General features: G+C 58.1%; 2 protein-coding genes across 14 annotated transcripts in view; one reads left to right on the top strand and one right to left on the bottom strand.

The window, feature by feature from the left end:
* The first annotated feature begins 1,002 nt into the window (after nucleotides 1-1,002).
* On the top strand, nucleotides 1,003-7,087 carry Lyl1 (LYL1 basic helix-loop-helix family member). 6 transcript variants are annotated; one of them, XR_012441321.1, is made up of 5 exons: nucleotides 1,028-1,834; nucleotides 2,759-3,117; nucleotides 3,206-3,297; nucleotides 4,267-4,792; nucleotides 6,771-7,087. XR_012441321.1 is itself a non-coding variant. In XM_074053985.1 (5 exons), exons 2-5 carry the CDS (start codon nucleotides 2,783-2,785, stop codon nucleotides 6,849-6,851), a joined length of 687 nt encoding a protein of 228 aa, XP_073910086.1. In that variant the 5' UTR covers nucleotides 1,204-1,834; nucleotides 2,759-2,782; the 3' UTR covers nucleotides 6,852-7,087. The 6 variants fall into 6 exon arrangements, 3 of the variants coding, with proteins under 3 accessions (XP_020011553.2, XP_020011554.1, XP_073910086.1); XR_012441318.1 differs by having other exon boundaries at nucleotides 1,029-1,834; nucleotides 4,267-6,270; XR_012441320.1 differs by having other exon boundaries at nucleotides 1,029-1,834; nucleotides 4,267-6,010.
* The window catches only part of Nfix (nuclear factor I X), a 95,738-nt gene continuing 76,001 nt past the window's right edge, over nucleotides 6,548-26,284 (bottom strand). For 5 of the 8 annotated variants that reach the window (XM_020155957.2, XM_020155960.2, XM_074053981.1 and 2 more), the window contains exons 7-11: nucleotides 23,684-23,806; nucleotides 21,525-21,700; nucleotides 16,277-16,424; nucleotides 14,172-14,263; nucleotides 6,548-9,290 (exon numbers count right to left, since the gene is read on the bottom strand). In XM_020155957.2, coding sequence (XP_020011546.1) covers nucleotides 9,276-9,290; nucleotides 14,172-14,263; nucleotides 16,277-16,424; nucleotides 21,525-21,700; nucleotides 23,684-23,806 — 554 coding nt within the window. In that variant the 3' untranslated portion in view covers nucleotides 6,548-9,275. The remainder of the gene's footprint in view (nucleotides 9,291-14,171; nucleotides 14,264-16,276; nucleotides 16,425-21,524; nucleotides 21,701-23,683; nucleotides 23,807-26,284) is intronic. The other 3 variants (XM_020155958.2, XM_074053983.1, XM_074053984.1) reach the window with 3 other exon arrangements.

Genomic DNA, 26,284 nt, shown 5'->3' on the forward strand with positions numbered 1-26,284 from the left:
GGCGAGAACTGTGCTAATCGGGCATTTGTGCAGGCCCGATTAGCTGCCCAAGACAGAGCATCCGCCTGCGGTTTCCCAGGCGGCCACGGGGCGGCAGCCGCGCGTCCGCGCCACGGGCTTCTGCGCCGCTCAGCTTCGCCCCGCACGCTCCAGCCACTGAGCCCCCGCGGCCTCGGGTTTCTTTGGCCCAGCGCTCCCGGGGCCGGGGCCGCCATGGCGGAAGCCGGACCGGAACCAGGCACCCTGTGCATCCGCTCCAGACCAGGTGCTTCCTGCCCTGCAGCCCAGGGGTTGTGTGCACAGTTAGGGTGCACACAGGCTGCTGCCCAGACACCCCATGAGGGAAGTTGCGTCCCCCTCCCCTTAGAGCAGCGCTAAGGGGGAGTCCTGGGCCAAAATCCTCTCTCCACCACGTGCAGCCTTGGTCCCCCTGTGAAATGAGGCCAATCCTAGAACACCCCTCCCCCTCCTACACACACACACACACACACACACACACACACACACACACACACACACACACACACACACACACACACACACACTCTTGTAGAAGCATCAGTTATCTTGAGGACTTCAGGCTTAAACTGGGGGCAGGGAACACCGCTCAGGTGGGTGAGCATTTGCCTAGCAAGTGCCAAGCCCTGAGTTCAAACCCCAGTACCGGCAAAACAAAACAGAAACTAGCCGTTTCTTTGGGGGAGAAAATGAGGAGGGGGGGACTGGGCGCTCCTGGCTTGCACCCCCTTCCAGGAAGAGTAGTGATCTTGCTGGGGGGGGTCTGATGGGCACTTGCAGGGGGGATCCTGAAGTTACCCAGATACAAACACCGCATGGGACAAAATGTGACTATGGTGCAGGGTCTCTTAATAGGGACAGGGAGCAGTGTGTGGCTGCTACCCTAGCTGTGACAAGGCCCTTACTTTGGAGCTCTGGGTCTCCAAAGTTACCACTCCAGGATTCCTGCAGCCGAGGGACACCACCAAGTTGGACCTATTTGATCCTGAATACCAGAGGCTCAATTGTGGGGACCTTTGTCAGCCCTGGCATCCTCGGGAATCAACAGCTATCAGGTCACAGGACACCTGCCCTGGCTGGACACCCAACGCTAGGCTATCAGAACTGTCCCCCTGAGGTGCCCCACACCCGGGTGGGGGTAGAAGGGAAGTCAGAGGGCATCTGTAAAAAAGAGGAACCAGGCGGGGTGGGGAGAGGACGAGACAGGGGCCCTTGAGTCACGCGGCCCGTTGGGGCCGGAAAGGGGCCTCCTGCACCCCTACCAGCGCGGACACTGGGGCAGGGGACTGCAGAAGACACCGCAGGCCGAAGCTTCCCTGCCTCGGTTTCCCCTTTGCACGCATCCGGGCGCCTCCTAGGGGCTGCGCGCTAGGGCAGGGGTCTCCTGAGGGCCGAGGTCCTCCGGTGTGTGGGGGAGCGGAAGCCGAGGCCCAGAGGGGTGACGGCCGGGGCGGGGCGGAGGGCGCGCTCGCAGCTCCCCGCCCGCCGGTTTCCTCCGGGGTCAGTCCGGCTCCTTATCAGGCGCGGCCAGGCGGCCAGGCCCTTATCTGCGGCGGCCCAGCATCCTCTGGCCGCTGCGCCGGGGGTGAGAGGAGGAAACCGGGCCGCCGGGGGCGGGGAGAGGGCGGGCCGGGCCCAGGAGCTGCTCACTTGCCCTCGGGGGACCCACGCGCCCGGCGCGGCCGCCCCGGCCCAACTCCGGGGCCCAACGGGGCGGCCTGGAGCGCACTGGCCCCAACCTGGCCGGCGGAGACCCGCAACCTGGCGCGGAGGACACAGAGCCAGGCGCTCACCAGGCTGCGGGAACAGCGCTGGGGTAAGAGGGGAGTCCGCTTGAAGATCGAGGGTCCCCCGCCTGCATTCCTTCGTTCATTCATTCATCCATTCATTCATCAGTGGGGACCCAGTCAGTGAGTGGCCTGGCCACAGTCCCCAGCTGGGGAAGACAGGGCAGAGGGGCTGGGACACCCTGCAGTCCAGCAAGTAGGGATGTCTAAGCAGTGTGCAAATGCTGATGGGGCTGGGGAGGGGGTCCGAGAGCTGAGGGTGGGTTGGGGCATGAGTGACAGGGACTGGGTAATAGAGTCTGTGCTGAGGGTCTTGGGGGTCAGTACCAAGGAGTCACAGTGCCAGCAGCGGAATCACAAGTCTTGTAAGGGGTACATTTTTTTCAGCAGCAGGGGTAGGGCACTCTCTGGAAAAATCATGAAAAGCTTCCAAGGTCAAGTGTGGCCGGGATGGGCTCAACCCCAGGCTCATGCCTGAGGGCCACAGAGCCAGCCTGGGGCAGGGGGACAGCAAAGTGTCAGGGTGGATTTTGGAAGGACTCCACAGTCACATGGAACCAAGAGGAAATGACAAGGTCTCAGGATCAGTCTTTTGAAAGCTCTGAGGGGTAGAGGGTCAATCTTGGGGTTTGGGAGACTCTTGGGATCCATCTGGGGCTCCCTACTGGGTTCCACACTGCAGGTGAGGGAGATTCTGGAATAATGGGAGTTGGCTCAGAGGCTGAGGACAGAGACCCTCACGAAAGTGCTCAGAAAAGGCACTCCTCATTCAGTGCTGCCTGTCACCTAGCGGGCACCCCCTCTTGTGGAGGACCCTCTCCCCATGTCCTGGCAGTTTCTGGGCCTACCCTCACCTGTCTTTACTCATGTCCTCTCCCCCTCTCCAGTCTTTCCTTCCCATCCAAGGGTTCCCTGGTCCTCCTCCCCACCACTCCCTCCCCTTCCTTCCACAGGTGAGCACCCCCTCCTCGGGGTCCATGTGCCCGCCCCAGGCCGAGGCAGAGGTGGGCCCCACCATGACTGAGAAGGCCAAGATGGTGTGTGCCCCCAGCCCAGTGACCACCCCGCCCCCTAAGCCTGCCTCAGCTGGGCCCTTACCTACAGAGGAGATGAGACACCAAGGAGGCGCTTCCCCATCTAGGTTGCCCCCTGGTGTGCCAGTGATCAGCCTTGGCCACACCAGACCCCCAGGGGCAACCATGGCCACCACAGAGCTGAGCGCCCTGAGGCCCCCCTTGCTGCATCTCTCTGCCCTGGGAACGGCCCCGCCCACCCTGGCCCTGCATTACCACCCTCACCCCTACCTCAACAGGTCAGTGGAGAGTGGGGACTGGGGGTGCTGGAGATTGGGGGCCAGGGTCCTTGCCCACAAGGCATTCGTGACCCACAACCCCTTACAGCGTCTACATTGGGCCGGCAGGACCTTTCAGCCTCTTTCCTAGCAGCCGGCTGAAGCGGAGACCAAGCTACTGTGAGCTGGACCTGGCTGAGGGTGAGTGCCTTAGTGAATGTGTTGTGTGTGCGCGTGCGTTCGTGGGTGTGTTCGTGGGTGCCTAGGGCTCACATCTGTCCCATTCCTCTTCCACAGAGAGAGGTGTTTTGGCCCTCACACACTTACACACTGAGGACAGCCCACACAGGTCACAGCCAAGTTCAAGACCACAGTCCCACAGACAGCCCCACTCAAGCACCACCACCCAACAAGCCAAGCGTCACAGCCTCAGTCATGGCCACAACAGGGCATGGGAGCCACAAAATGACAGCTCCCCTGGAATGCAGCAGCCAGCCACACAACCACACAAGTCAACCACAGAACCACATCCACGCATGAAACAGCCACAACCCATGGCAACTGTTGGGCACAACCACAGCCATCACATAGACCAGGAGTCACCCAGCCACACGAGAACACCCACAGGACCACCATGGCAAACAACCTCTCAGAACCATGAGCACTCCAGCCACACAGGGGCACGCTCAGGGGCACAGAGACTGCTTCCCAGGCAGACAGCCACAAGGAAGTATTTTCCCCAGGGAATCTCGGCCACTACCGTCAAGGGGACAGAGTCAAACGTAACAGTACCCCGGTGTCTCAGCCTGGGTTCCTTCGGGGTCTGTGTCTTGGGGGCCTTTGGGGAGGGAGATCTAGCTGCACGTGGGTCAGCCAGACACTGGTGACTCACGCCTGTAATCCTAGTTATTTGGGAGGCCGAGATTGAGAGGCTATTGATTCGAGGCCAGCCCAGGCAAATAGTTCACAGAGACCCCATTTCCAAAATAACCAGAACAAAATGGACTCAAGCGGTAGAGCACCTGCTTTACAAGTGTGAAGCCCTGAGTTCAAACCCCAGTCCTACCAAAAAGTCCCTAGGTCGGTGCTGGGAGGTCGAAATGGAGATAGCAGGGAGCAGGGGGTTGTCCCCTGTGGTCTCGCAGCCAACCCAGCCCCTCCTGTCTGCAGGGCACCAGCCCCAGAAGGTGGCCCGGCGCGTGTTCACCAACAGCCGCGAGCGCTGGCGGCAGCAGAACGTGAACGGCGCCTTCGCGGAGCTGAGGAAGCTGCTGCCCACTCACCCTCCCGACCGGAAGCTGAGCAAGAACGAGGTGCTCCGCCTGGCCATGAAGTACATCGGCTTCCTGGTGCGACTGCTGCGTGACCAGGCGGCCGCGCTGGCCGCTGCCCCCGCCCCGCCTGGGCCGCGAAAACGACCCGCGCACCGAGACCGAGACCGAGGCTCGGACGATGGCGGCCGTCGGGGGTCGGCGCGCCGGGCGGAGGCTACCGTGCGTTCGCAGCCTGCGCTCCCGGGGGACTCTGATGGCGACCCCAGTGGGGCTGCCCGGCACATCAAGGTGGAGCAGGCGGCTCTGAGTCCGGAGGTGCGGTGACCCCGGGCAGAGGCGTCTCTGATCCGGGCACCAGGACTCAGCCCAGGGCCACTAAGGACCCGGCCCCAGAGGAGAGAGAAGACAGAAAGATCCTGGAGGTCTGGAAGGGTGGCCATGGCTCCCAGGGACCCAGCAGACCTTTTTTATTGTTTTTGTTTTAATTTCCCACTGATCGCAGGAAGTGGCCTTGCAGCTTGTCCTTCCCAGGGACGAGGTCGGGAACCAACAAGGCAAAGTGGCCATAGGACCCAAGTGGTGCCTTTTTTTTTTTTTTTCCCCGGGCAAGGGGAAGGTCGGGAGGGGACAGGGGGCCTTCGCCCCTCTCACCGGCACCCCTTCCCGGAGACCCAAGGACAGGCGCCTCTCGATGGCGCGTGCTGTGTGCTGGGCGCATGGAGAAGAGGCGCAGCAGCACCTACGCGCGGGGCGCCCGCCTCACCGAGCCCGCCCCGGTCCCGCACGATGGAACGCGTTAGCGAAGGCTCAGGCTCTCTTGCTTTTTTTTTTTTTTTCTTTATTTCTTTATTTCACATACACATTAGCCATTCAATGGAGAAGCCGGAGAGAGTCAGGCAAAGATGGTATAACAGAAGCGCAGTGACGGGGGCGGGGCGGGGCGGAGAGGGGACAGACGGGCTGGCTGCCTACTTGCATTCCGCTAGGACACTGAAAACCCAGAAAACAAAACAGACAGTAAACTACCCTTGTTTCTTATGTATCTCAGTGCAGAGACGGGGTTGGAGGGCAGAGAGAGGGGAGACCAGGCTGAAGGAGGAGGAGCAGAGGGAGGGGGACGCTAAGGGGAAGCACACCAAATCCATTAGTACTATATATAGATACTCGTATATACTGCGTTTCTTAGCCTAAGAAGAAACTTGTTTGACGGGACGGGCGGCCTTTGCGGTCCGCGATGCTGGTGCTGGTCGGGCGCACGGATCTCCCGGGAGGGGCCGGAGCGGGGCTGGCCCAGGCTGGCTTGCGGGGAGGAGAGGGGAAGGGGGCGCCCCGAGGGTGGGTGGGTGGGGTGGGGGGAGCAGAGGCGGGGCTAGGGTGCCCCTCGGGCTCTCGATTGGGGGACGAAAAGTTCTCGTAACTTTATTGCTCCTTTATTTTTCTCTCGTGTGTGTGTGTGTGTGTGTGTGCGTGCGCGCGCGTGCGTGTGTGCGGTGGGGGGGGGTCCGTTCACCACTGTCGGGGTGGGGAAGTGGCGGGTCGTCTGAGCCACCCGGCCCCTCTGGGACCCAGAGCGCGGCGTCCGCTCCGCCAGCACGGGGGTGAGAACAAGGCACTAGGACGGCCGGCCAGCGCGGGGACGGGTGTGTAAGGCAGTCGACAGGGCTGGATGCGGGATGGGGCGGGGCTGTGTGCGGGGCCGTGTGCGTGCGTGCGTGCGGGCGCGGGCCTGGGGCAAATCGACCTGTCAGCGTTTGCGGGTCCTGTCCTGGAGCATCGAGCCTCCCGGGTGCTCCTCGGAGGGGCCGGGGATGGAAGGGGTGATGTCGAGTGGGTGGGGGGCGCCAGGGGAGGGGGTCGGAAGGGAACTACCAACTTGCTGAGCGCGCTCCTGATAATGCTGGTGAGGGTCAAGTTGGCGTCTGGCTCAAAGAAGGGCGCTCGGGGCGGAGAGGGAGGGAGGGAAGGGACTTTTGTTCGTTGGCATTGACCTCTGCGGGGGAGGGGCCGGGGACCCCCGCTGCGACCCCGGGCCCGGACAGGGATGGGGCGAGGAGGGGGTGCAGGGCCCCTGGGAGGGGACGCCCGGGGAGACCCGCGGCCGGAGCAGCCCAGCCGCCGGGCGCACGCCGCTGTCCCGTTCCGTTAAACTCAACAAAAAAAAGGGATATGCGTGTTCCTAACAAGTGCAGGATATTTAATTGATTCATAAACTTATGTATAATAGTTGGTGGGTTTTTTTTTTAACGTACTTTATAACGTAAGAAGCACCAGGGTTTTTATGTTTAATTATCTTAAATTTTTTCTCTCGTCCTTTTCCTTTTTGATCTTGTGTTGGTTGATTTTTTTTTTAAACGTCGAGTTTTTTTTTTAACTCTAATATGTGAACGTTTCAAACTTCAGCCCTCCCACCGAAACCGAGAACGAACAACGGAACAAATAAAAACCCCAGATCATCCTCGTCAACGCAGGAAAACGACTTAAACTGAAAACGAACAAAAACGAAAGAAAGAAAAAAGAAAGAAAAGAAAAACACTCAGCTTTCGTTATCCCCGCTCAGGGCGGGACAGGCCCAGTTCTTTTAGCGTCCCCAGAGCCGCGAGGACATTACAACAAAAATAGAATTTTTCTTAACAATCTCTTAACATACAAAGATAGGAAAAGTCTCTGATGCATTGCACTTGGTTCAATGAAAAAAAAAAAAGTTCATTTCCCCCATATATATTTTTGTGGGTTTTTTTTCCCTCTCCTAACACGTCCCCACATCTGTCGCCCTCGCCTGCCCCTCACACCGCCTCTTGGGGAAGGAGCGCTCCCGCCCGCCCAGAGGACCCCGCCGGGCACCTCCGGCCCGGGCCCAGCTGGCCTGCAGCTTCCGACCTCGCCCGGGCGGGTGCCCACAGGCCCGGCGCCCGCCACTCCCGATTGTCTTCGACGGAAGGGGCGCACGCGGCCGGGCAGGGACCCCCTACAGCTCCGCTACGGCTCCGACCCTGTTTAGCCAACCCAACTGAAAAGTCATTGCACTTTGACCGCGCGTCACGCCCGGCCCGCCCGGCCCCCCACCCCCGGGCCTTACTCCCCTCGCCCCGCACCGAGAGGCGCCCGCGGGACCCCTGTCCCTAAACCCCGGGATCCTCGGCGCGCGCGGAGGGCGGGGAGGCTTCGCTCAACTCTCGCGTGGAGCCGGCCCCGGCCGGCCGCCCGCCCACCTCACGGCTTCCCGCCAGGGGACCCCCGACGCCCCGCAGCCCCAGGTGAGGCCCCTCGCCTTCCCCTGACCGCTCCTGCCGCCCGCCCGCCCAGGGCCACAGCCGCTCCAACCAGATTGTCAATAAATAAAGGCCCTAACCCACCCCTGCGGTGCAATGTTGGACTGACTTTCAGAGGACCCTGGCCTGTGCTTTGCGTTTTCATACCAAAGAGAGAAAGGGAGGGGGCGGCAGAGGCACAAGGACTTGAGGAGGGGCCCGGGGACTGAGACGCGGGGAGGAGTAAGGCACAGAAAGACAAGCCAGAGGGGCCAAGTCACACCCTGGAGGGGGGCCGGCGTGCTCATGCTCCCCTCCTTCCCAGGGGGCTTCTGAAGACCCTCTAGAAGGTCCCCGCCATCCCTTGGGGGAGGGGGGGGGGCTGGGGAGAGCGCTACCTCCTGCGGTGTGGTACCAAATTGTTCCCAAGTTGCTCAAACGGAGGAGGACTTCTCATTGCGACAGCAAAAGACCCAAACAATGACTGCCCCACCCCTAAATAAAGAGTAAAGACATTACAGCAAAGATCCAGAGAAAAGTGGGCACGGGGGCGTGGTGGGAAAGGGGGCAGGAAGCTTCAGAACACTTTGAAAAGGACGACACCCACCCCCCTCCAAAGGACCCCAGTCGATAAGGACGCCTACCTAGCGCAGGTGGTGGCCTAGCCCGCAGCAGCGGCAGCTGCCTCGTCTCCTCGCTCGGCTCCGGGGTCCCCTCAGCTCCACTCTCGGGCCGACCCCAGCTGGGCTGTGTGCGTGAGGGACAGGGGCAGGGACCAATGGGACGGAGCGAGGGCACCTGCATGCAGGGCTGGGGTACGGGGTGACCTGGGGCCCTCCCTCCCTCCCTCCCTTCTCTGGGGCAGCCCTCTCGGGCAGTGCCGGCGGAGCCTCAGCAGCGGGCCTGTCCCAGGCTGGGACTGACCGTTGAGCGCATTCCGACTTTCCCCCTGTGGACTGTACAGAACGGTCCAGCTCAGGGTGGGGTGGCAGGACGCCCATCATTCTAGGCTCCCGCAATTAGATCCAGGGGGCGCCCCCTGCCCACCCGGGGGCCTCCCTCGCCTGGTCCAGAGCAGCTGGGGGAAGAAGCCGGAGCGGTGGCCAGGAGGGAGGAAGGGAGAAGGACGAAGTGTTGAGGGGAGAGCTCGCGGGTTTGTTTGCTCCCCAGCATGTAATCGAGCTGGTCCTCCCGGCTCCCTAGGAAGCTCGGGTAGCGGAGGATAGGGTTCCAGGAAGGGTGGGTGGGGCAGGCCCCCTCATGGCGCTGGTCACTGCTGGCTGGGGTCGTGCTCCTTCCCGGAAGGCCCCCTGAGTGGGGAGGAAGGCATTTTGCCGCATCTTTTCTTTCGGTCTGTCCTCTGCTTGACAGAGTCCGTCCGTTTTACATGTTTCTTTCTGCTTGACTGCTGGTGCACAGCTCCACTGAGACCCCTTCCAGGGCTCCCCGAGAACTGTGCTGCTCCGGGGCCGCAGGGGTCCCCGGCTTGGAGGAGGGAAGGGCTGAGTGGCTGACGACGTCTAATTTTTGCTTTCCGGTGGGGCTGGGCTGGGCTGGGCTGGGCTGGGCTGGGGGAGTTTTTCATGTCTCAAAATTTCTTCTCCCCCCTTTTAAGGAACCTCTTCTTTTTCATTTTCTTGTTTCTTTGTCGATCTTATCAGAGGAACCAGGACTGAAACAGGACCAAAAAGAAAAAAGAAAAAAAAAGGGGGGGGGACAATGAGAACAGCTGGGGTAGGTCCCCTTGGCCCTGTGGCTACCCACTCCTGGAGAGCCTGGCTTCAAGGAGGAGACAGGGTGCTGGACAGCTGCCCCCTATGGAGGAGGAAGTGCAGCCTCATCCTTCCTACCCTCCACGGGAATCCCCCAGACCCCACTCCCCAATGCTAGAGTCCAGCTGGCCTGTCCATGGGCACAGTGCCCAGCGGGTGGGACCCCATGGCGGGTGCTGGCACAAACCTGGGATTTGGCCACGTTTGCAATTGTTTAGGTTTTTGTGTGGGTCCTGGAGGGTGGAGAGGATGCCAGGCTGAGGCTTTTGTACCCAGAGGGGTTTGGGGAGTGGGGTGGGGCTGGCCCAGCTTCTTGCTGAGTTTTCTTTCTGTCTCTTTGGATTAAAAGCAGAAATTCCCATCTGTATACCCCAGCCAAGGTCCCACAGGCTGAAAGGCTGGGGGCGGAGGAACCACATGGCTTCAGTCCCTCCAAGAGCCAGGCTTGGGGGAGGGGCCAGAGCCCACCCCGCAGATCCTCTACCCTCCGGGCACCAGACACAAGGGAAGGACCCCAGGCTCCCTGGGGTGGACGTCACTTCCCCTAGACACCAGCAGAGGGCACTGCCTCTTCACACACACAGTCTTGCTGGCCAAAACACTGAACACACAGGGTGGACTCCAGGGACTGGCTACTTGGCAACACCCATCAAAGGCTCCACTTTGTGACTGAGGAGTAGGTCGGGGGGGGGGGGTTCTTCTGTAGGCACAGGACACAGATGGGAGTCCTGGAAGTCTTATCGGGGGCCTCTCTTAGGTTCTGTGCCACAGACTTTGGTCTGCAGGGACAGGCAGCGCCAACTACAGAGCACACACCAAATACTGACTCATTCCACCCTTATCCCAACTCCACACTGATGCCAGGTGCAGAGAGGAAGGGTGGCCTGCCTCAAGCCACATAACCCTCGGGTGACAAAGTCAGAACTCTGTGCAGCCAGTCAGGAATACCTGTGCCCTATCATAATGGGGTGAGGGCCCTGGGCAGCTCGAGTTGCCACTTTTCCAAAGAAGTCAGAAATCCACTCAGGATTTCCTGTAAAAATTTTTAATATTTGAAACCCTGTTGATCTGAGTTGTGGCTCAGTGGTAGAGCATTTGCCTAGCTTGTGCGAGGCCCTGGGTTCCTTCCTCAGCACCAAAAACAACAATAGAGCCCCCAAGACAGCCAGGCCTATATAGTGGCACACTCCTGCAATCCCAGCACCGGGGAGGCTGAAGCAGGAGGATCATGAGTTCAAGCCCAGCCTGGACTTCACAGGAAGACCCTGTCTCAAAAAACTCATACAACAAAGTCCCACTCAAACCACAACTATTCCAGCATTATGTCTCAGCTTATGCCTGTAGGCTGGATCTGCCTCTCAGGTTCTGGTTTAGGGTTGCAAGGAGGTGTCCACTGTGAGATGGAGACACTGAGTGCCAGAATTAGAAACAGCTTCAGAGAAGCCAGGCACGGTAGCTCACACCTGTCCTTCCACCTACTTGAAAGACTGAGGGCGGAAGATCACTTTAGGCCAGGAGTACAAGACCAGCCGGGCAACATAGTGAGAACTTCTCTTTAAAAAAATAAATAAAGCCAGTGGCTCACACCTGTAATCCTAGCTACTTGGGAGGCTGAGGTCAGGAGGATCTTGGCTTGAGGGCAGCCCATAGTTCCTGAGACTCCATCTCCAAAATAACCAGAGCAAAATGGACAGGAAATGTGGCTTAAGTGGTAGAATGCCTGAGTTTCAAGAGCAAAGCCCTAAATTCAAACCCCAGTCCCACCAAAATAATAATAATAATAATAATAATAATAATAATAAAATAAGAACAAGAAAAAGAGATCCTAAATCTGATGTGCACTGCTCAATGCAGTGGCTGAGAGCATGTGTGATTGCTGAGCATTTGCAATATGGCATGTCACCAGGACTGAATTTTTCTTTAATTAATATAAATGCACACAGCTGCATGTGGCCAGTGGCCACCCATGGTGGATGGGGCAGATGAAGGGCATTAGGGAGCGCCACAGGGGCCACAGGGATGGGTGCTGCTGGCTGGCAGAGATGCTGAGTGTCTGCTGTGCTGGACAGTTCATACAAAGATGACTTTCCCTCTTTTTTTTTTTTTTTTTTTCAGTACTGGGGTCTGAACTCAGGGCCTACACCTTGAACCACCCCAGCAGCCCTTTTCTGTGAAGGGTTTTTCGAGATAGGGTTTCATGAACTATTTGTCTAGGCTGGCTTTGAACTGCGATCCTCCTGATCTCTGCCTCCTGAGTAGCTAGGATTACAGGCATGAGCCACCAGCGCCCAGCATATCTTCCCTCCTTCTGCGTACAGAGGCTCTGGGGCCTGGCTACCAAGGTAGAAACCCAGGACTGAGCATCCCCACAGGTGAAAAGAGGCCAGATCAGCTGCCAGCTCCTGAGTTTCTGCTCCAACCTGGGTGTTCTTGAGACCTGAGGGTGACTACACAGGAGCCCTGGCACCACTGGCCCCAAGCTGGGGGATCCCACTGCTGCTCCTCCTCCCTCCGTGCCCTATCTGCCTGTGGCACACCACGCCAAGGCCCCAGGATGGTCCTTTAGGGCTGTTCCCTGAGCTTAAGAGGCAGGGGGACAACCGCCTGGCCTCAGGCTGGGGCCTCCCCAGAGGATGAAGAACAGTTCCAGGCCTTCAGCTAGGGACAAAGGCAGCTCCGAGGGGACTCTGCATGCCTTCCCACAGGTTCTAGGAATGGAGGAGCTGCTGCCAGCACCCAGCAGCTTTCTCTCTTCAGCCCTCCCTGCTTCCTGAGCCAGGTCCAAAATTGATTAAAACTAAGTAAAGAGCACTGCCCAGGGAATGACAAAATTGCTAAAATTCTCTTTTCTTCCCTCATTCTATTGTTCTCTCTCCATCTGGTGCTCCAGGGATCAGCTAAAGTCACTGGTTACTGTGGAAACCACCCCCAACTGTACCCCCGCAGCCACTGCCTGCCCTGTGTCCAGCTCTGGCTCCCCCTTCCCTGTGCAGACACACCTGCCTGCTCAGGGCCCTGGACCCTGATGGGCCAGCCAGCGGGGACTCCTTCCCTCACTGCCAGGGGCCTGAGATGGGGAACAGGAGGGAGAGAAACTTCCCCCAACTTGTGTCAAACTCTAACTTGGCCTCAAAAATGTCCAAGCCAAGTGAGCAGAGAAAGTGAAGAAGGAGGGAAACCAGGGTGAGTGGGGAGGGCCGGGCAGCGGTGGAGCACGGAGCATGCGCACTGCATAGGGAGGAAAGGAGGGCGCAATGGAGCCTGGCCTCCGGTGCCAGCCCAGAGCTGGCAGGGGAGGCGGCCTGCTGCCCCTTCCTCTGGCACCCCCTCCCGCCCTCTGCCAGCAGGGCCCTCTCGGCTTCCCTGGCACAGAGCAGAGGGGGCTGGCTCCAGCCCCTGCTCAGAGCCATTGTTTTTCTTCTCAACACCCCCAAGTTCAAGTTCATCTGGGTGTTACATCATGTCTGGTTGCTCCTGGAAACCAGACGGGTCAGACGTGACTCTGGGGAAAGGGGGTGGGAAGCTGGAGGGGTTGAAGCTCCCTTCCCCTCCCCTTCTTGCCACTAGGGAGCTCTGAAGTTTGACAAAGTTTTTTGGCTTTTTTTTTCCTTGAGAAAAGTAAAAGAGAGAGAGGAAGGAGAGAGAGGGAGGGAGGAGAGAGAGAGGGAGGAGAGAGAGAGAGAGAGAGAGAGAGAGAGAGAGGAAGGAAGGAATGAAGGAAGGAAGGAAGGAAGGAAGGAAGGAAGGAAGGAAGGAAGGAAGGAAGGAAGGAAGGAAACCTCAAAACATACACACAAAGCTTCCATCAGCAACTTAGCAACTTTCTCTGGCCTGGGGCCTCAAAGCAGAGGCGGAGCTGGAGCCCGAGCTAACAGAGGTGGCCCTGGGGCCTCTGGGTAGAGGTGGGTTTCCCAGGGTTGAGGAAGCTTGTGAGGAGGTGCTTTTGTAAAATGTGCAAAAGAAAGACATCTGTGTGCTCTCTTCTGCAATGTCAGGCTGTGAAAGCCTGGGCCCTCTGGCATGCTTCTGCCCTACTCCTAAGGTGGGTCCTCCCTTGCCCCCCAAGAGCCCTGAGTTCTACCAGCTAGCCCCAGCTTCTCTGGAGACAGGCATGCAGGGGCACCCACATGTGCACATATGCACCCATGTACGTGTGAGGCAGAGTCCTGGGGCCTTGGGCTGGAGGGCAGAGGTTGAGCTTGTCTAGTGAGAAGTGGGGTGGTATCAGCAGGAGATGGAGGAGGACTGGGGAGCTCCAGCAACCTAGCCTTCCCCTAACAGGACTCCTGGGGGTTTGGGAGAGGGACCCAGGGCAGCAGCCTGCCCTGCCCTTCCCTTGGTGCCAGTCTTTGGGCACATGGCCCACTAGGTCCACTGTGTCCCTCCTCCACCCCCCGTGCCTGGCCCACCCAAAGCCAGGGAAGCCAGGAGGGCCAGGGGCCAGAGCTTCCAGCCCAAGTAGAGTGGGAGGGGCTGGAGGAGAGCAGGAGGCTGAGCCTTCCTCCTCCAGCCAGAGCCTCAGCCTTCCATCTTTGCTTCCACCAGGCCTGGCTCAGAGCGCCTCTAGCCTTAGGTCCTTGGCCGCCTTCCCCAGGGCAAGGACTGTCAGAGCTAATTATCCAATTAGCTGATTAGCCAGGGAGCCTGGGGGCTGCCTGGGGAGGCCGCTCAGCTGGGCGTGCAGAAGCCCAGGCCCCATGGCTCAGCCTGGCCCCCGCCCTGCTCAGCCTGAGGAAACCAGCCCGGCCCCGTGCCTGTGCTGCACCCAGGCCGTCTCCTACCTGAGACTGCTGTGGGATGTTCAGAAAGTTGCCGTCCCGGGGTCCGATGCTGACAAACCGGTTGGCAGAGGAGGCGCCTGTCGTTGCGAATGCTGTGGGGAGCAGGGGAGAGAGGGAGAGACCCCATCAGGCCGGGGGGCCTGCCTGGGCACTGCCCTTCCGGGCTGCTGAGAGAGGGAGAGACTGGGTTAGACTGTGCTGCGGGTGCAGGCCAGCAGTGGGAAGGACTTTCGAGGAGCTTGCGTTGCTGGAGGCCAGGCTCCAAGCCTGTCCCCCACGGAGACATCCCCTCACTGACCAGGAGCACACACCGCACCCCTCCCAGCACTGAGCCTCAGTCAGGCATCCTTGTTCATGGCCCAGGATGGGGAAGGGGTCCTGGAGGCTGCAACCAAGGTCCTCCAGACCTAGTTCTGTCCCCTACCAAAGACTCTGGACAGTGCTGGGAATAACCCTGGTTCACAGGTGCCCTCAGAGGGTGCCCTGGCTTTCCCATGTGAAACTGGGTGGCCTGGCCCCACCCTATGGGGGAGGCCTTCTCAGTCAGGCCACCTCTCTAGCCCCACTCTAGCCCCACATCCTCGCTGGGGCTGTACCACTTGCTGCAGTCCCCATGATTGGGGAGGTGGTTAAGGGCACCCAAAGGGTGCCAGTCAGGGCAGGGTCAGAGAGGGTGCTAGGGCCTGGATGCCTGGCTTGGGCCTTTTGCCCCAGAACCTGAGATGGGTCAACGTGACACAGGAGGAGGTGGCCGCAGGGCCTTATGTAGCCCCAAAGCTCAGCTGCCTGGGGCAGCTGTCCTGTGACCCAAGGGGGCAAATGAACCCGACATTCTGGAGTTCCTCTGAGGCATCCAGCTGAAGCCCTACTAGAGGGAACAGGCCCTGCACCCCCTGGAGGGAAGATGTCCCCAGAAGGGATATGGAGTATCACAGGTTGCCTGGGAAGCCCAGCCCTGCCCTACACCAGACATACCCAGGGACCCTGTGCTCACCAGATTCTGTCCAAATCTCTCCAGAAGTGCCTCCCACCCACCCACCCACCTCAGATGACTGTGAACATGACTTCGTGTCTTATGGCAGATGCAGATGAAAAGATGGCATGAAGAGGGTGGGGAGGGGAAGAGAACTCAAACCATGAGAGGGAAGGAGAGACAGAGAGCGCCAACAGACAGCAGTGTGAGATGGGCTGCCACCCACCACTCGAAGGTCCCCCGCCTGTGGCCTGTGAGCCAGGAGCCCTGCCCACCCTGCTCCCTCCTGCAGACAGCGCCTGCCCGCCTGTCCTCTGCCTCTCTGTTCTTCACGTCGGGTCTACCTGGGGCCTCTCCACTCAATTTTTCTTCTCTTCCCTTTGACAAAATTTGTCATTGTTTTTAAAGGGGGGGGAAAAGAAACAAAGAAAAGAAAGAGAAAGAGAGAGATGAAGTCAGCCGAGGCCCAGAGTCCCCCCCTTGTCCACGGAAAATCCAACCTGGGAAAGGAACTGAGGGAGAGGGAAGGGTAAGGGATGGGAGGAGGGAAAAAAAAAAAAAGGAAAGAAAGAGGAACAACGAGAGAAACCAAATGCGAGACTGAGGGGGAAAGGGCCTCTTGTGTCTTTAGAGGCCCAAGGGCTGAGGACCGGGAATGGAGGTGAGGGGGGCAAGGCAAAAAGGGGATGGTGGTGGCGTCGCCTTGTGGTTACATTGAATTTTCTTGGTGTGTGTAAGGAAACAACGAAACAACAAAAAAAATTTTTTTGAAAAACAAAAAAAAAAAAAAACCAAAAAACAAAAACCAAAAAACAAAAAAACAGCAATCAGGCATGAAGATGGCATGGCTGCGCCTCCCGCCCACCCACCCGTGCCAGCACCCAAAGCCCGGTGCCCCACCGTGCTGTACTCTCCCTCCCGCCCCCCAGGGGGGGCAGCGGGCAGGGGCTCATGGGGTGCTGGCTGGTGCAACTGCAGCCCGGGAGGCCGAGGCTGGGGGCTGGGCCCTGCTCTTGTCTGAGGCGTTCTGGGTGGGGGGCCTGGTGTGAGGGGGGCTGGCCCCTCATTTTGCAGTGGAAACTGTGTGGATGGGAGGCTGGGCGCTGTGGTTTCGGTTTCATCGTCCACTTACAAGGTGATGGAGGAGTCAAGGCGGCGCCGTCTGGGGCAGTGCTGGTGGATTTGGAATCAGGCATAGGAAGGGGCACAGGTCTGGCCACTGGAGGCGGCGGCGGTAGCAAAAATGACCCCGGGACTTTGCCCTGGCCGCTACCGTTGGGCTGCGAACAACATAAATAGAGTGACGCATGAAGGTACATCACACAGACACACGCTCCCCTGCGCGGCCTCCTCAGAGCGGCGCTCCCGTGGGAGATGCAGGAGTGGGAGGGTCATCTAGGCCAGGCTGGGCACAGGTGGTGAGGGAAGGCCTCTACTTGGTCTCTCGGGTGTTTCTCTCTCTTCTCTCTCTCTCTCTCTTTTTTTTTTTTTTTTTTTTGATGTAGTGGGAGGGAGGGAGGGGATGTCCGACGGGTGATTCGTTACTTCTTAAGGAAAATGTTTTAGGTACAGAAATTTGCCACCTAGCAATGTGCTTCCGAGGACCTCCCACAGCAGGAGAGACGAGCCAGCTCACCCCCATGTCCCCAAAGGCCCACGGTGCCTCCCTCCGTGGGCCCAGCCTGGGCTGCTGACCAGCCAAGGCCTCTGTCTCCAGAGCCTGCAGACCTTCCTCTAGAGAGAAAAGTGGGGTGCTGGCCTTTCTCTAGAGACCAGCCAGGGAAGAAAACGTGCCGCTGCTGGCTCCAGTTTTTGTGACGTTCTTCAAGAGGGTGTCCCTGGACGCTTTCAGGAGCCAGAGAGTTCGCCACCCAGGATCCACTACTTGTCCTTTGTGCCCTCTTTGGCCTCAAACTGGAGTTTCCTTTGTGCCTGGCCATGCGTGATCAGCCTGCTGGCTTCAGAGAACATAGGCGCCACCCTGCCTCTCACTGGCATGGTTTTCCTGGAAAGTTCTGGCCCGTGCCTCCTGATGTTCAAGACGCCCTTGACATCCACCTGTAGCCAGGGCTCAGGGAAGCCAGGCCCCAGCTCTTCATCCTCTCCTGTGAGGCAGAGGTCAGCCCTCCTGGTCACCCAGGTACAAGACCTAGGGGTCCCTGTCCTCCTCTCTCTATGAGTAGGCAGACCCCAGAGTCTGCCCGATTCATGTTTCCCAGTAGACCATCATTCCATCCTCATTCATGTCACCTGGAATGTAACAATGAGACTCCCCTCTGCGAAGACAGCAGGCTCACCAGCTCAGTGCACTCGGTGTTCTGCCTTTCACTTGCACTGTGTCACCTGCCAATCATCCCACCAGGTAGCAATTTTCACCTGGGGGGCTCTCCTCCCCCAGGAAACACTGGCAGTATCTAGAGACATTTGTGGGGCCTGGTGGTTGCTACTAACATCAAGTGGGTGAGGCCAGAGGTGCAGCTCTGCAGGACAAAGGAGCATCTGTCCAAAGATCACCAATGCTGTTGTGACTACAGAGGGAGTTTTATCCCACCCACTTAGCTGAAGGAATGGAGGCTCTGAGTAACTAAGTGGTTCATCCAGTCACCCACCGACAATAAATGGCCAGGCCTGAAATTCACAGCCATGTCTGTCTGACCCTAGAGTTCCTGCAGATTCTCTCTAGCAAACATCAGCCCTCTCTTCAAATGCAGGTTAGCTCAGATTTCTCCAAAACCTTCCACCACTCCACCACAGCAGTACACAGGTAAGACACAATCTCCCCAGTGAGCTTCTCAAAGCCCCCACAGTGGGGCCCATAGCCCCCACCTTCCTTTAGGCATTTCTTAGTCCAAGCTGACTGGTGTTTCCAGAACACAGGCTGAGCAGCTGGGGCTGCTCACCGCAGAGCCCTCTTTTGGGGCACTCTTCCCACACTCCTCAAGGCCTGCTCAGAAAACACCATCCGTTCCCGGGTACCAGCCAGATTCCCTGAGTCACACCCACCTCTGCCCTGCTGTTCCAAGACACTCTTGACCACTGCCCTTGACCTCCAGACTTCCACAAGCCGACAGAAGCATGCAGCACTCAAATTGTACTGGTCAGGTGGGATTGTCTCTCCCATCCTGCCCCACTTTAAAGACACAGAGCCCTAGAGCTGGCCTGTGCAGGTCCTTTGTTCCTAACAACCGGCACCAAGGTCTGATGCACTGTCCCTCTAACTGCCTCCCTCCACTGTTCTGCCCATTCTTAGGGTGACAATTCAGAAGCCTCTGACAAAAGCAGGCTGTGGTTGCCAGTCCGGTCTGGGTCTTGGGCTGGTGTCACTTTGGAAAGGGACACTTTGGGTACAGGAAGCAGCAGGGTCAAAAGACAGGCCACGATTCCAGCTCTGCAGGGTGACACAGTGCACCAAGCCTGTCTGCTTCCTGCCTTTCTTGGCAGGCAGGAAAGGGAGTAATCTTGCAGACCACCACCTTACTCCTCTCTGGGCTCCTGAGGCTGGACACCAGGCCTTCCAGGCGATGTGTGCAGCCGCAGAGTGGCCTTGGCCTCCTTCCACAGCCTATCTCTCCCAAAAGGATCTAAAGTGCTAATTCTACCCGATAGGGCTAATCCCCGCCTGCCGAATAGGAGTGGGCCCTGGAACCCACTGATTTATGACACTCCGCTTCTGGAAGTAACTTTCATCCAGGCTGGAATGTCTGAGCTCAGGTTTGAGTATGAGTCTAGGTGCTAAAAGTCTCAAGGCTGCTGGGCGCCAGCTCACACACACCTGTAATCCCTGCTACTCAGGAGGCAGAGGTCAGGAGGATAGCAGTTCAAAGCCAGCCTGGGCAAATAGTTCACAAGACCCTACCTTGAAAAAAACCCATCACCAAAAAGGGCTATTGGAGTGGCTCAAGTGGTAGAGTGCCTGCCTAACAAGCATGAGGCTCTGAGTTCAAGCCCCAGTGCCACCAAAAAAAAAAAAAAAAAAAAGCCTCATGGTGACTCTGCATTACCTTAATCCTCATCGCCCTCTCAGGTCAGGAGTAAGAAGGAATCTGGAAGCCAGCAGGTGCCTCACTTCCATCTTATACAGTCATGGGGCTGGCTGTCTGAGAATGGGTGGCCACAGCTGAGTCAGAACCTGTCTTCCTGCTTCCTGGAGCCTTGCTCTCCCATCAGGTTGTGACTGCTCCACTGAGTTCATTTGACCATCTCTTCTCTCCCAGAAACAGAGCTACCCAGGCCTCTTTCAGCCTTTTGCATTTCCTCCATTTGGTTTGTTGAAACCAGTGCCTGACCCAGGGGCTCCAAGGATCTCCGTGCCTTTGAACACTTCTGCAATTATCTGTAAACATTTCCTGTGTAGATTTTTCCTGCAAAGCAGGTCTGTAGCTTCGGATTCCCAAGGGGGTTAGGAAGCTATTTCTCTAGCCCTAGATCCTTCTCAAAGTGGCTGCCTTGGTCAGCAGCACGAGCAGCACCCCCCCGGGGGAGAAATGCAGATGGTCAGGCCCAGGCTCAGACCTGCTGGAACTGGGCTGAAGCCCAGCCACCTGTGTGTCCGTGAGGTCAGAGAATAACTCTTGCACACACCAAGTCTGAGAACTTCTGGCTGCTCTAACGGTGGCCAGGGAGAGGACACAGTCTATCCTCTGGATCTTCCTCTGAGAAGCTGGGTGGGGGCCCCTCGCAATAGGTTCCCTGCAGAGCCCCTCCTTCTCTCTTGAACTCAGGCTATGGAGACTCCCAGCCTGCTACATGCTGTCTGCTTCCTCAGGCGCCTGTCTGTGTCCCTATCTTCCGTGTTTCGTCTGCGGCCCATTGGAGCAAGTGCCTATCTGTAGAGGAGAACCTTCTAGGCAAACTGAGCCCCAGTCTCAGACAGTCAGGTCAAGGGCGAGGCCCAGGACGCAGCCTGCAGGAGAGCAGGGCCTAGATGACCCTCCTTTGCCAAGGGCCCTGGGTTAGGGGGTGGCACCATGTATTACTCTAGTTCCTGGGCCTGGTTTGTCTGCACGCCAAACCCACCTGCTTCTGCAGGTGATAAGGCAGGCAAAGATAGTTCCTGGCCATAGGCTGGCGACTTCCTATAGACTGTTGTGTCTCTGAGGGAAGTACGAGGTCAGGTACACCCCTCCATGCCCCTAAGGGTGGACAGAGCTTGTCCAGACAGGCGAGCAAGGCACACAGTGTGCAGAGGAGAGGCAGAGTCAAACAAGAGAAAGCCTCATGGGGCGGAAGGGGAAAGGAGGCAGGACAGAGGAAGGAGGGAGAGCAGGAGGGAGGGAAGAGGACTGGCTTCCTATGATGGACAGAGAACCAGGAGGCCTTGCCACGGCCCTGCCCCCAGTCATACTGCAGCCCTAGCAGAATGCCCACTGTGCAGAGCGCGATGAGGCAGGCAGCCTGGCTGAGCATCAGAAGGCAGCTGGTTGCTCCTGCCTGGGCCGCCTCTGGTGTGGGCTGCCCGAACGCACCTTTCCCGACACTTTGGGCATCCTCCCTGACTTATAGCAGGCTTCCAAGGCCATGGCTGGCTGAGGACAGCTGGAGTTTCTCTCAGCCCAGCACACTTGAGAGCCCACCATGTCCCAACCTGGAGTGGCCCCCCAGGGACTGAATGTGTCCCATGTTAAGAGTCTTCTGGGATTATCACCTTCAGGAAAAATCCCTTTGTTGAGTGGCCCCCAAGTTTGCTTGGCTAGTGACCTAGCCCTGGGCTCAGTGATGGAGAAGGGTTTGGTGGGGAGTCCTTCTGTCCTTCCGAGCCGAGTAGCAGGAGGGCTTTGCTCTAGAACCAGATGGTCTGGGGACCCTACCTTAAGAGTGCTGCCACAGGACTGTCCGTGTCAGTTCTAGACTGGGTCTTTCTCTCCCCAGCGCTTCTTACCTGCTGACCCCTCCCTGCCCCAATCATTGCCGGTGGTGATTCTGATGACTGCAACTAGATAGGAAGGTGCTCCTGCCATCTCGCAGGTGGAGGCAGGGGTGCCACAAAACACCGCAGTGTCCAGGATGGCCTCACATCACAGAGAATAAACAGCCCCAAACGTCAACAGTGCCAAGATGGGCAACTCTGATCTAGAGTCTGCCAAATCCTTGTGCCCCTGGGGCTTCTGAGGGGTGTTAGGACAGATCACAAACTCACTCCTGCTAGGAGGACAAGGAGCCTGAGCAGGGGACTCAGCCACTGCCCCCCCACCTCTCCAGGCCCAGGCATACAGCTTAGATCCTTGCCCCTGGGCCCAGAAGTTCAGCTTGTGTATGACTGGCTTCCTGCTGCTCCAGCACCAGGTGGGCTCCTGGCTTTCGGCCCCTGTCCCTGTGAGTACTGAGACAGACAGAATGCAGAGACGAGGCTACAGCAGGGCTCTTGGGCCCCCTGGACTCACCTGTCCGGTGGCCTGGCCTGAGCCGTCTGAGCACACAAACTGCACAAACTCCTTCAGCGAGTCCTGCCCATGGTGGTGGTGGTAGCGGATGGTCGGGTGCGTGAAGTATGGGCTCGACTGCTGGATGATGGACGTAGAGGGGAAGTGCAGCGCAGATGCCGTGGCCCGGGGGCTCCCTGCATGCAGGAGGGCAGAGAGGGAAAAGGTCAGGGCTAAGATGGCAGACGTGTGGGGAAGGAGGAGGGAGGATGGGGCCAGGGCCGGGAGAGGCAGGCAAGGCACTGGTCTGGGGCACAAAAACCTCAGACGTTGAGAGGAATGAATCTGAATGAATCTAAAATAGGTAATAATCAAACCAGCAGACTGGGGCCTGAGGGTCAGCCACTTGTTTCCATAAATAAACTTTAACTGGAGCCAGGGTGAGGATTGGGACGAGGCAGATAAGGGAGTGTCCTGCAAGGACGGGTGTGAGTTTGTTTAAAATATTGTTTGCTTAGCATATATTTTTTGTTGGTGGTGGTGTGTGTGTGTGTGTGTGTGTGTGTGTGTGTTTTGTTTTTATTTTTGAGATAGGATCTTGGTATGTAGCTCAGGCTGGCCTCAAATTCTCAATCCTGCCTCAGTGTCCCAAATGCTGGGATTGTAGGCATGCACCATTTTGCCTGGCCTTGTCATATGATTTTTTTGCAACAGTTTTGATTTTTAAAAAGTAGTGTATTACAATATTACTTATATTCTATCTGCCAATCATCAGCATTACCTGGGAAGTTTTTTTGGGGGTGTGTGTTAACAGTACTTGGGTTTGAACTCAGGGCCCCATGCTTGCTAGAAGCAGGCACTCTGCCACTTGAGCCACTCCGCCAGCAATATTACTTATTTTGATGACTGAGTTTTTGGCCTCTCCTGACAATTTTCTACTCAAAGCCAGTTTCACTCACTGTGCCCTGGCCCAGGCCTGGGGTGGGAGGCTGGGTGAGGGACGTGACAGGAGACAGATGGCACCCGGGCTCTGGATAAAGACATAGCCGAGCCTGGTAGGATGGGCACCTGGAACAGCATTTGAATCCCCCAGTGTGAGCCACCTTCATGTGCACATCATCGCATGCATATGTGCTCTCACACACACCATGCCTACCCCAGCGCAGGCCTCAGCTCTCCCAGAGTCCTCCCCCTCCTGTCTGTTTCTAATCAACTTGCTTTTGCTCTTGGTTTCATTAGGGGGCTGAGGAAACTTGGCTTCTCTCTGGAGTTCATAAAAACGGAGGAGTGAGGCGGCGGAGGGCGGGGGGCTACAGCCCTCCTGCTGCCTGCACAGGGTCTGTGCTCCCCGCCCCCACCTTGTGGCCACCACGCCCTGCCCTAGAGCCCCGCTGCCTCTGGGCTTGAGGCCAGGAGGCCCCAAGGAGGAAGCCAGGAGGTAAATCTCCCTGTTCTGTGTCCCATGGAAGAGAAGCCTGCTCAAGAGGCATCAGGCAGACCCAGGGCTGCATCCACACAAAGGCTAGGCCTCTGCCGCCAGATGGGTGCTGAGGGAGGCCAGCAGAAGTGAGGGAACAGCAGCTCCCCCAGCCTCCTGCTCAAGAAGATCCAGGTGTTGTCATAAGCATCTTCTGGCTGGGGAGACTGAAGTGGGAGATGTGCCCTCAAGCAGGCAGGCCAGCTCCCTTCCCTGGAGAGCAAGCCAGAAGTCACCTTTTCCCTAGTATCAGAGAAAGCAAGTGTTTCCCCAGCACACATGGCAGGAGCCTGGGTTCCTGAGCAACACCCTTTCCCCCCCACAGCAACCCCAGCTCCTGTTGGGAGAGCAGCTCCTGGCTCAGCTAGGCCTATGGGGAGCAAAGGAAGGTAGGGGAGAAGCCTGGCGGGTTGAAAGCCTGAGTGACCGACTGCATTGGCTGGAGGCTCTAGTGAGCTTGCATGCACACACCCCACGCAGGACTGCACACGGGGGTGACGGCATTGGGGGCACGCTTGCTCAGAAGCCAGGTGAGCAGGCCTGCATATAGAGGTGCTACTGGGCAGGGGTTGTCCCCTGCCACCTGCTGCAGCACCCTCTGGGCCATTCAAGAATCAGTCCTGGCCCCTGCACCTGGCCAGCTGCCTCTGGAACTCTGCCGCCTCCCGTCTCACCCCTTCCCTGGCGGGCCCCTGTTTCTCACCTGGTCTGACTCCAGCAAGCACAGGCAGCGGGTGGTGGGTGAAAGCCATGCGTGGGGAGCTGCCCTGAGAGGAGAGGGCACTGCAGAAGTCCAGCTTTCCTGACTTCTTTAGAGAAGCCGGGCCTGGGGGGAGGAAGCAGCAACACGGGCAGGTTTAGCAGGGCTAGGGTAGGAGCAGGGACAGGAAGCCAGCAGCTCACTCCTTCTCTTCTTGGTACCCCCATCACCCCTCTTCTCTACCAGGTGCTCTCCTGCTCTCTTTGCCTGTCCCACTCCTCCAGAGGCCCCAAGGCCCATGCAGGCTGGTGACAGGCGCTTCTGGCCAGAGGAAACCAAGACCCGCAGGTAATGTGGGGTGGCCTGCCCCCTGACAAACAGATAAGGGAATTAAAAGGGGAGGCAGGGCTGGAATGGAGGACGGGGTATAGGAGGAACCTCAAGGAGCCAAGTGGAGAGCCAGGAATAAGGAGGGGGGCAATGAAAGGGCCAGAGGGACAAGCCTGGGAAGGACAAGCTGGCATCTGTGGTGGAGTGCCCTGGGTCCTAGGTGGGAAGAAGTCAAGGGCCCTCAGCGAGACATGACATCCAATAGCAGGGTAGGGACAAGGGCCAGCAAGCCTCAAGGGCCCTGAGGACACAGCTTAAGCAGTGGGACTGTTAGGCTCCCTCAGAAACTGGGACTCTGCTCCACTCCTGGTACCTGGGAAGGAGACAGGGGCACAGAGACCCCATTTGAGCTCTGCCTCCAGCAGCCTGATGCTACCGACCAAAGGTACCTCTGCCCAGTGTCTGTGTCTGAAGGACAGTCTGACAAGCAGAGTCCTGTGAGCAGATTCTCCTGGGGAACTCATCCCCTGTCCTGGGGTGAGGTTCAAGCTTGGCCCAGGCTGGGAGGGGAAGAGGGAATGGATGCAGGCCTGAGCTGCCTTCTTTGAGGGACAAATCTTGTCAGTTGGGATGGGGGCAGGGGCTGTAGAACAGAGAAACCAAAGCCTCTTCAGCAGAGGGAGGAGGCGGAGAAGCAAGCTCCTGGCCGCCAGCAGAGGTGTTATCTGGCAGCAGCTGTGTGCCACCTGATAGCTGGCACAGTGGGGAGGGGGGAGCGCCCCACCAGCTGTGCACAGCTGTCCTCGCTGCTGCACAGCGCCTCCCCAGCTGTTCCCAGTCCTGCAGCTGGGCGGCTTAATTGGTGATTTGTCGCAGCCCAGGGAAACGATGACAAGGAGGGGTGAGGAAGCTAGGGTGCTGCAGGAGGATGGTGGGGTGCTGTGCAGGCAGGACTGCTGGGAGAAGCAGAAATGGCAGGCAGGAGAACAGACAACAAGAAGACAGCAAAAGCTGGGAGCTGAGAACCAGGCCTGCGTGGAGGGGGCCTGGTACCTCTCCCAGGCCTGGTACTGCCCCCTGCAGTGGGCAGGCTCTCAGAGCACCTCAGCAGCAGTCCCTTCAGATGGAGTCACCTGGCTGAGGCCTAGAAGGACCAGGCCTGAGTCTCCAGTGTTCTCACCTCCCTCTCTGTGGGCCTCCAGAGACTCCCCCAAAAACACACATGCCTGCACTGGCCCAGTCCCTGCCTGCCACAAGGAAACCCCTGAAGGGGCACCCAGTCTTTGCTGGCAGTCCAAAAGGTCTCAAGCCCACTCCCTCAGCCCAAGGCCTGGAAACAAGCCCTCCCCTCTTCCATCCAGTGACTGAGAGCTGCAGACAGAGCCTGTGCTGTTCCCCCAGCCCCAGCCTCTGCCATACAAAGGGCTATTGGGTCAGACGCTGAGTCAGAACGAAGCTCCGTCCCCAGCCCCCAGTCTATGCAGAGTAGAACTGCCTGTGCACACCATGCATGAGCAGGTCTGCAAATCCCATGCCTCTCTGGTCTGTCAGGCCTCCTCACACACACGTGTCCGCACACAGGCTGTCCACAACCATGGTCAGCACTGGAAGTAAAGTGGTCAGCACTCGACAGGAAGGGGCTGCTCAGGGGGACAGGAAAGATCTCAGCTGGCTTCTTTTGGGCTCTTCACAACCTCTGTCCTTTGCCGTCTTCCCTGCCTGTTCTAAAAACAGCTCTGGCTGGAGGCATGGCTCAAGTGGTAAAGTTCCTGCCTAACAAGCTCGATGTCCTGAATTCAAATCCCAGTACAGCCAAAAAACAAAAACTAAAACCCCCTCTGCTCATTCTTCCACTGCTCTGGGCTCTATGTAAAAGGCAGCAGTTCTCAGGCCAGGACAATTCTGTCACCCCTGGAGTGTGTTTGGCAATGTCTGCAGACATTTTTGGTCATCAAAACAGGGTGGCTGGGTGTGGTGGTACAAGCCTATAATCCCAGCACTTGGGAAGCTGAGGCAGGAGGATCTTGACTTTGAGGCCAACCTGGGCTCCACAGCCAACCCTGTCTCAACAACAATCACAGAGCCTGGGGTGGAAGTTTGCCACTGGCCCCTGTGGACCAAAGATGCTGCTTGGCATCTCCATCACACAGGGCAGCCCCACCCCAGACAACCATGAGGCCTCAAATGCCACTGAGGTATTTGATAAAGCAGTGGGAAAACTGCTTTAAATCAGGAGGACCACAGGGCTGGCAAAGCTCTCCAGAGAAAAACCAA

Source organism: Castor canadensis, chromosome 14 (assembly GCF_047511655.1).
Source record: "Castor canadensis chromosome 14, mCasCan1.hap1v2, whole genome shotgun sequence".
NCBI classification, from domain to species: Eukaryota; Metazoa; Chordata; class Mammalia; order Rodentia; family Castoridae; genus Castor; species Castor canadensis.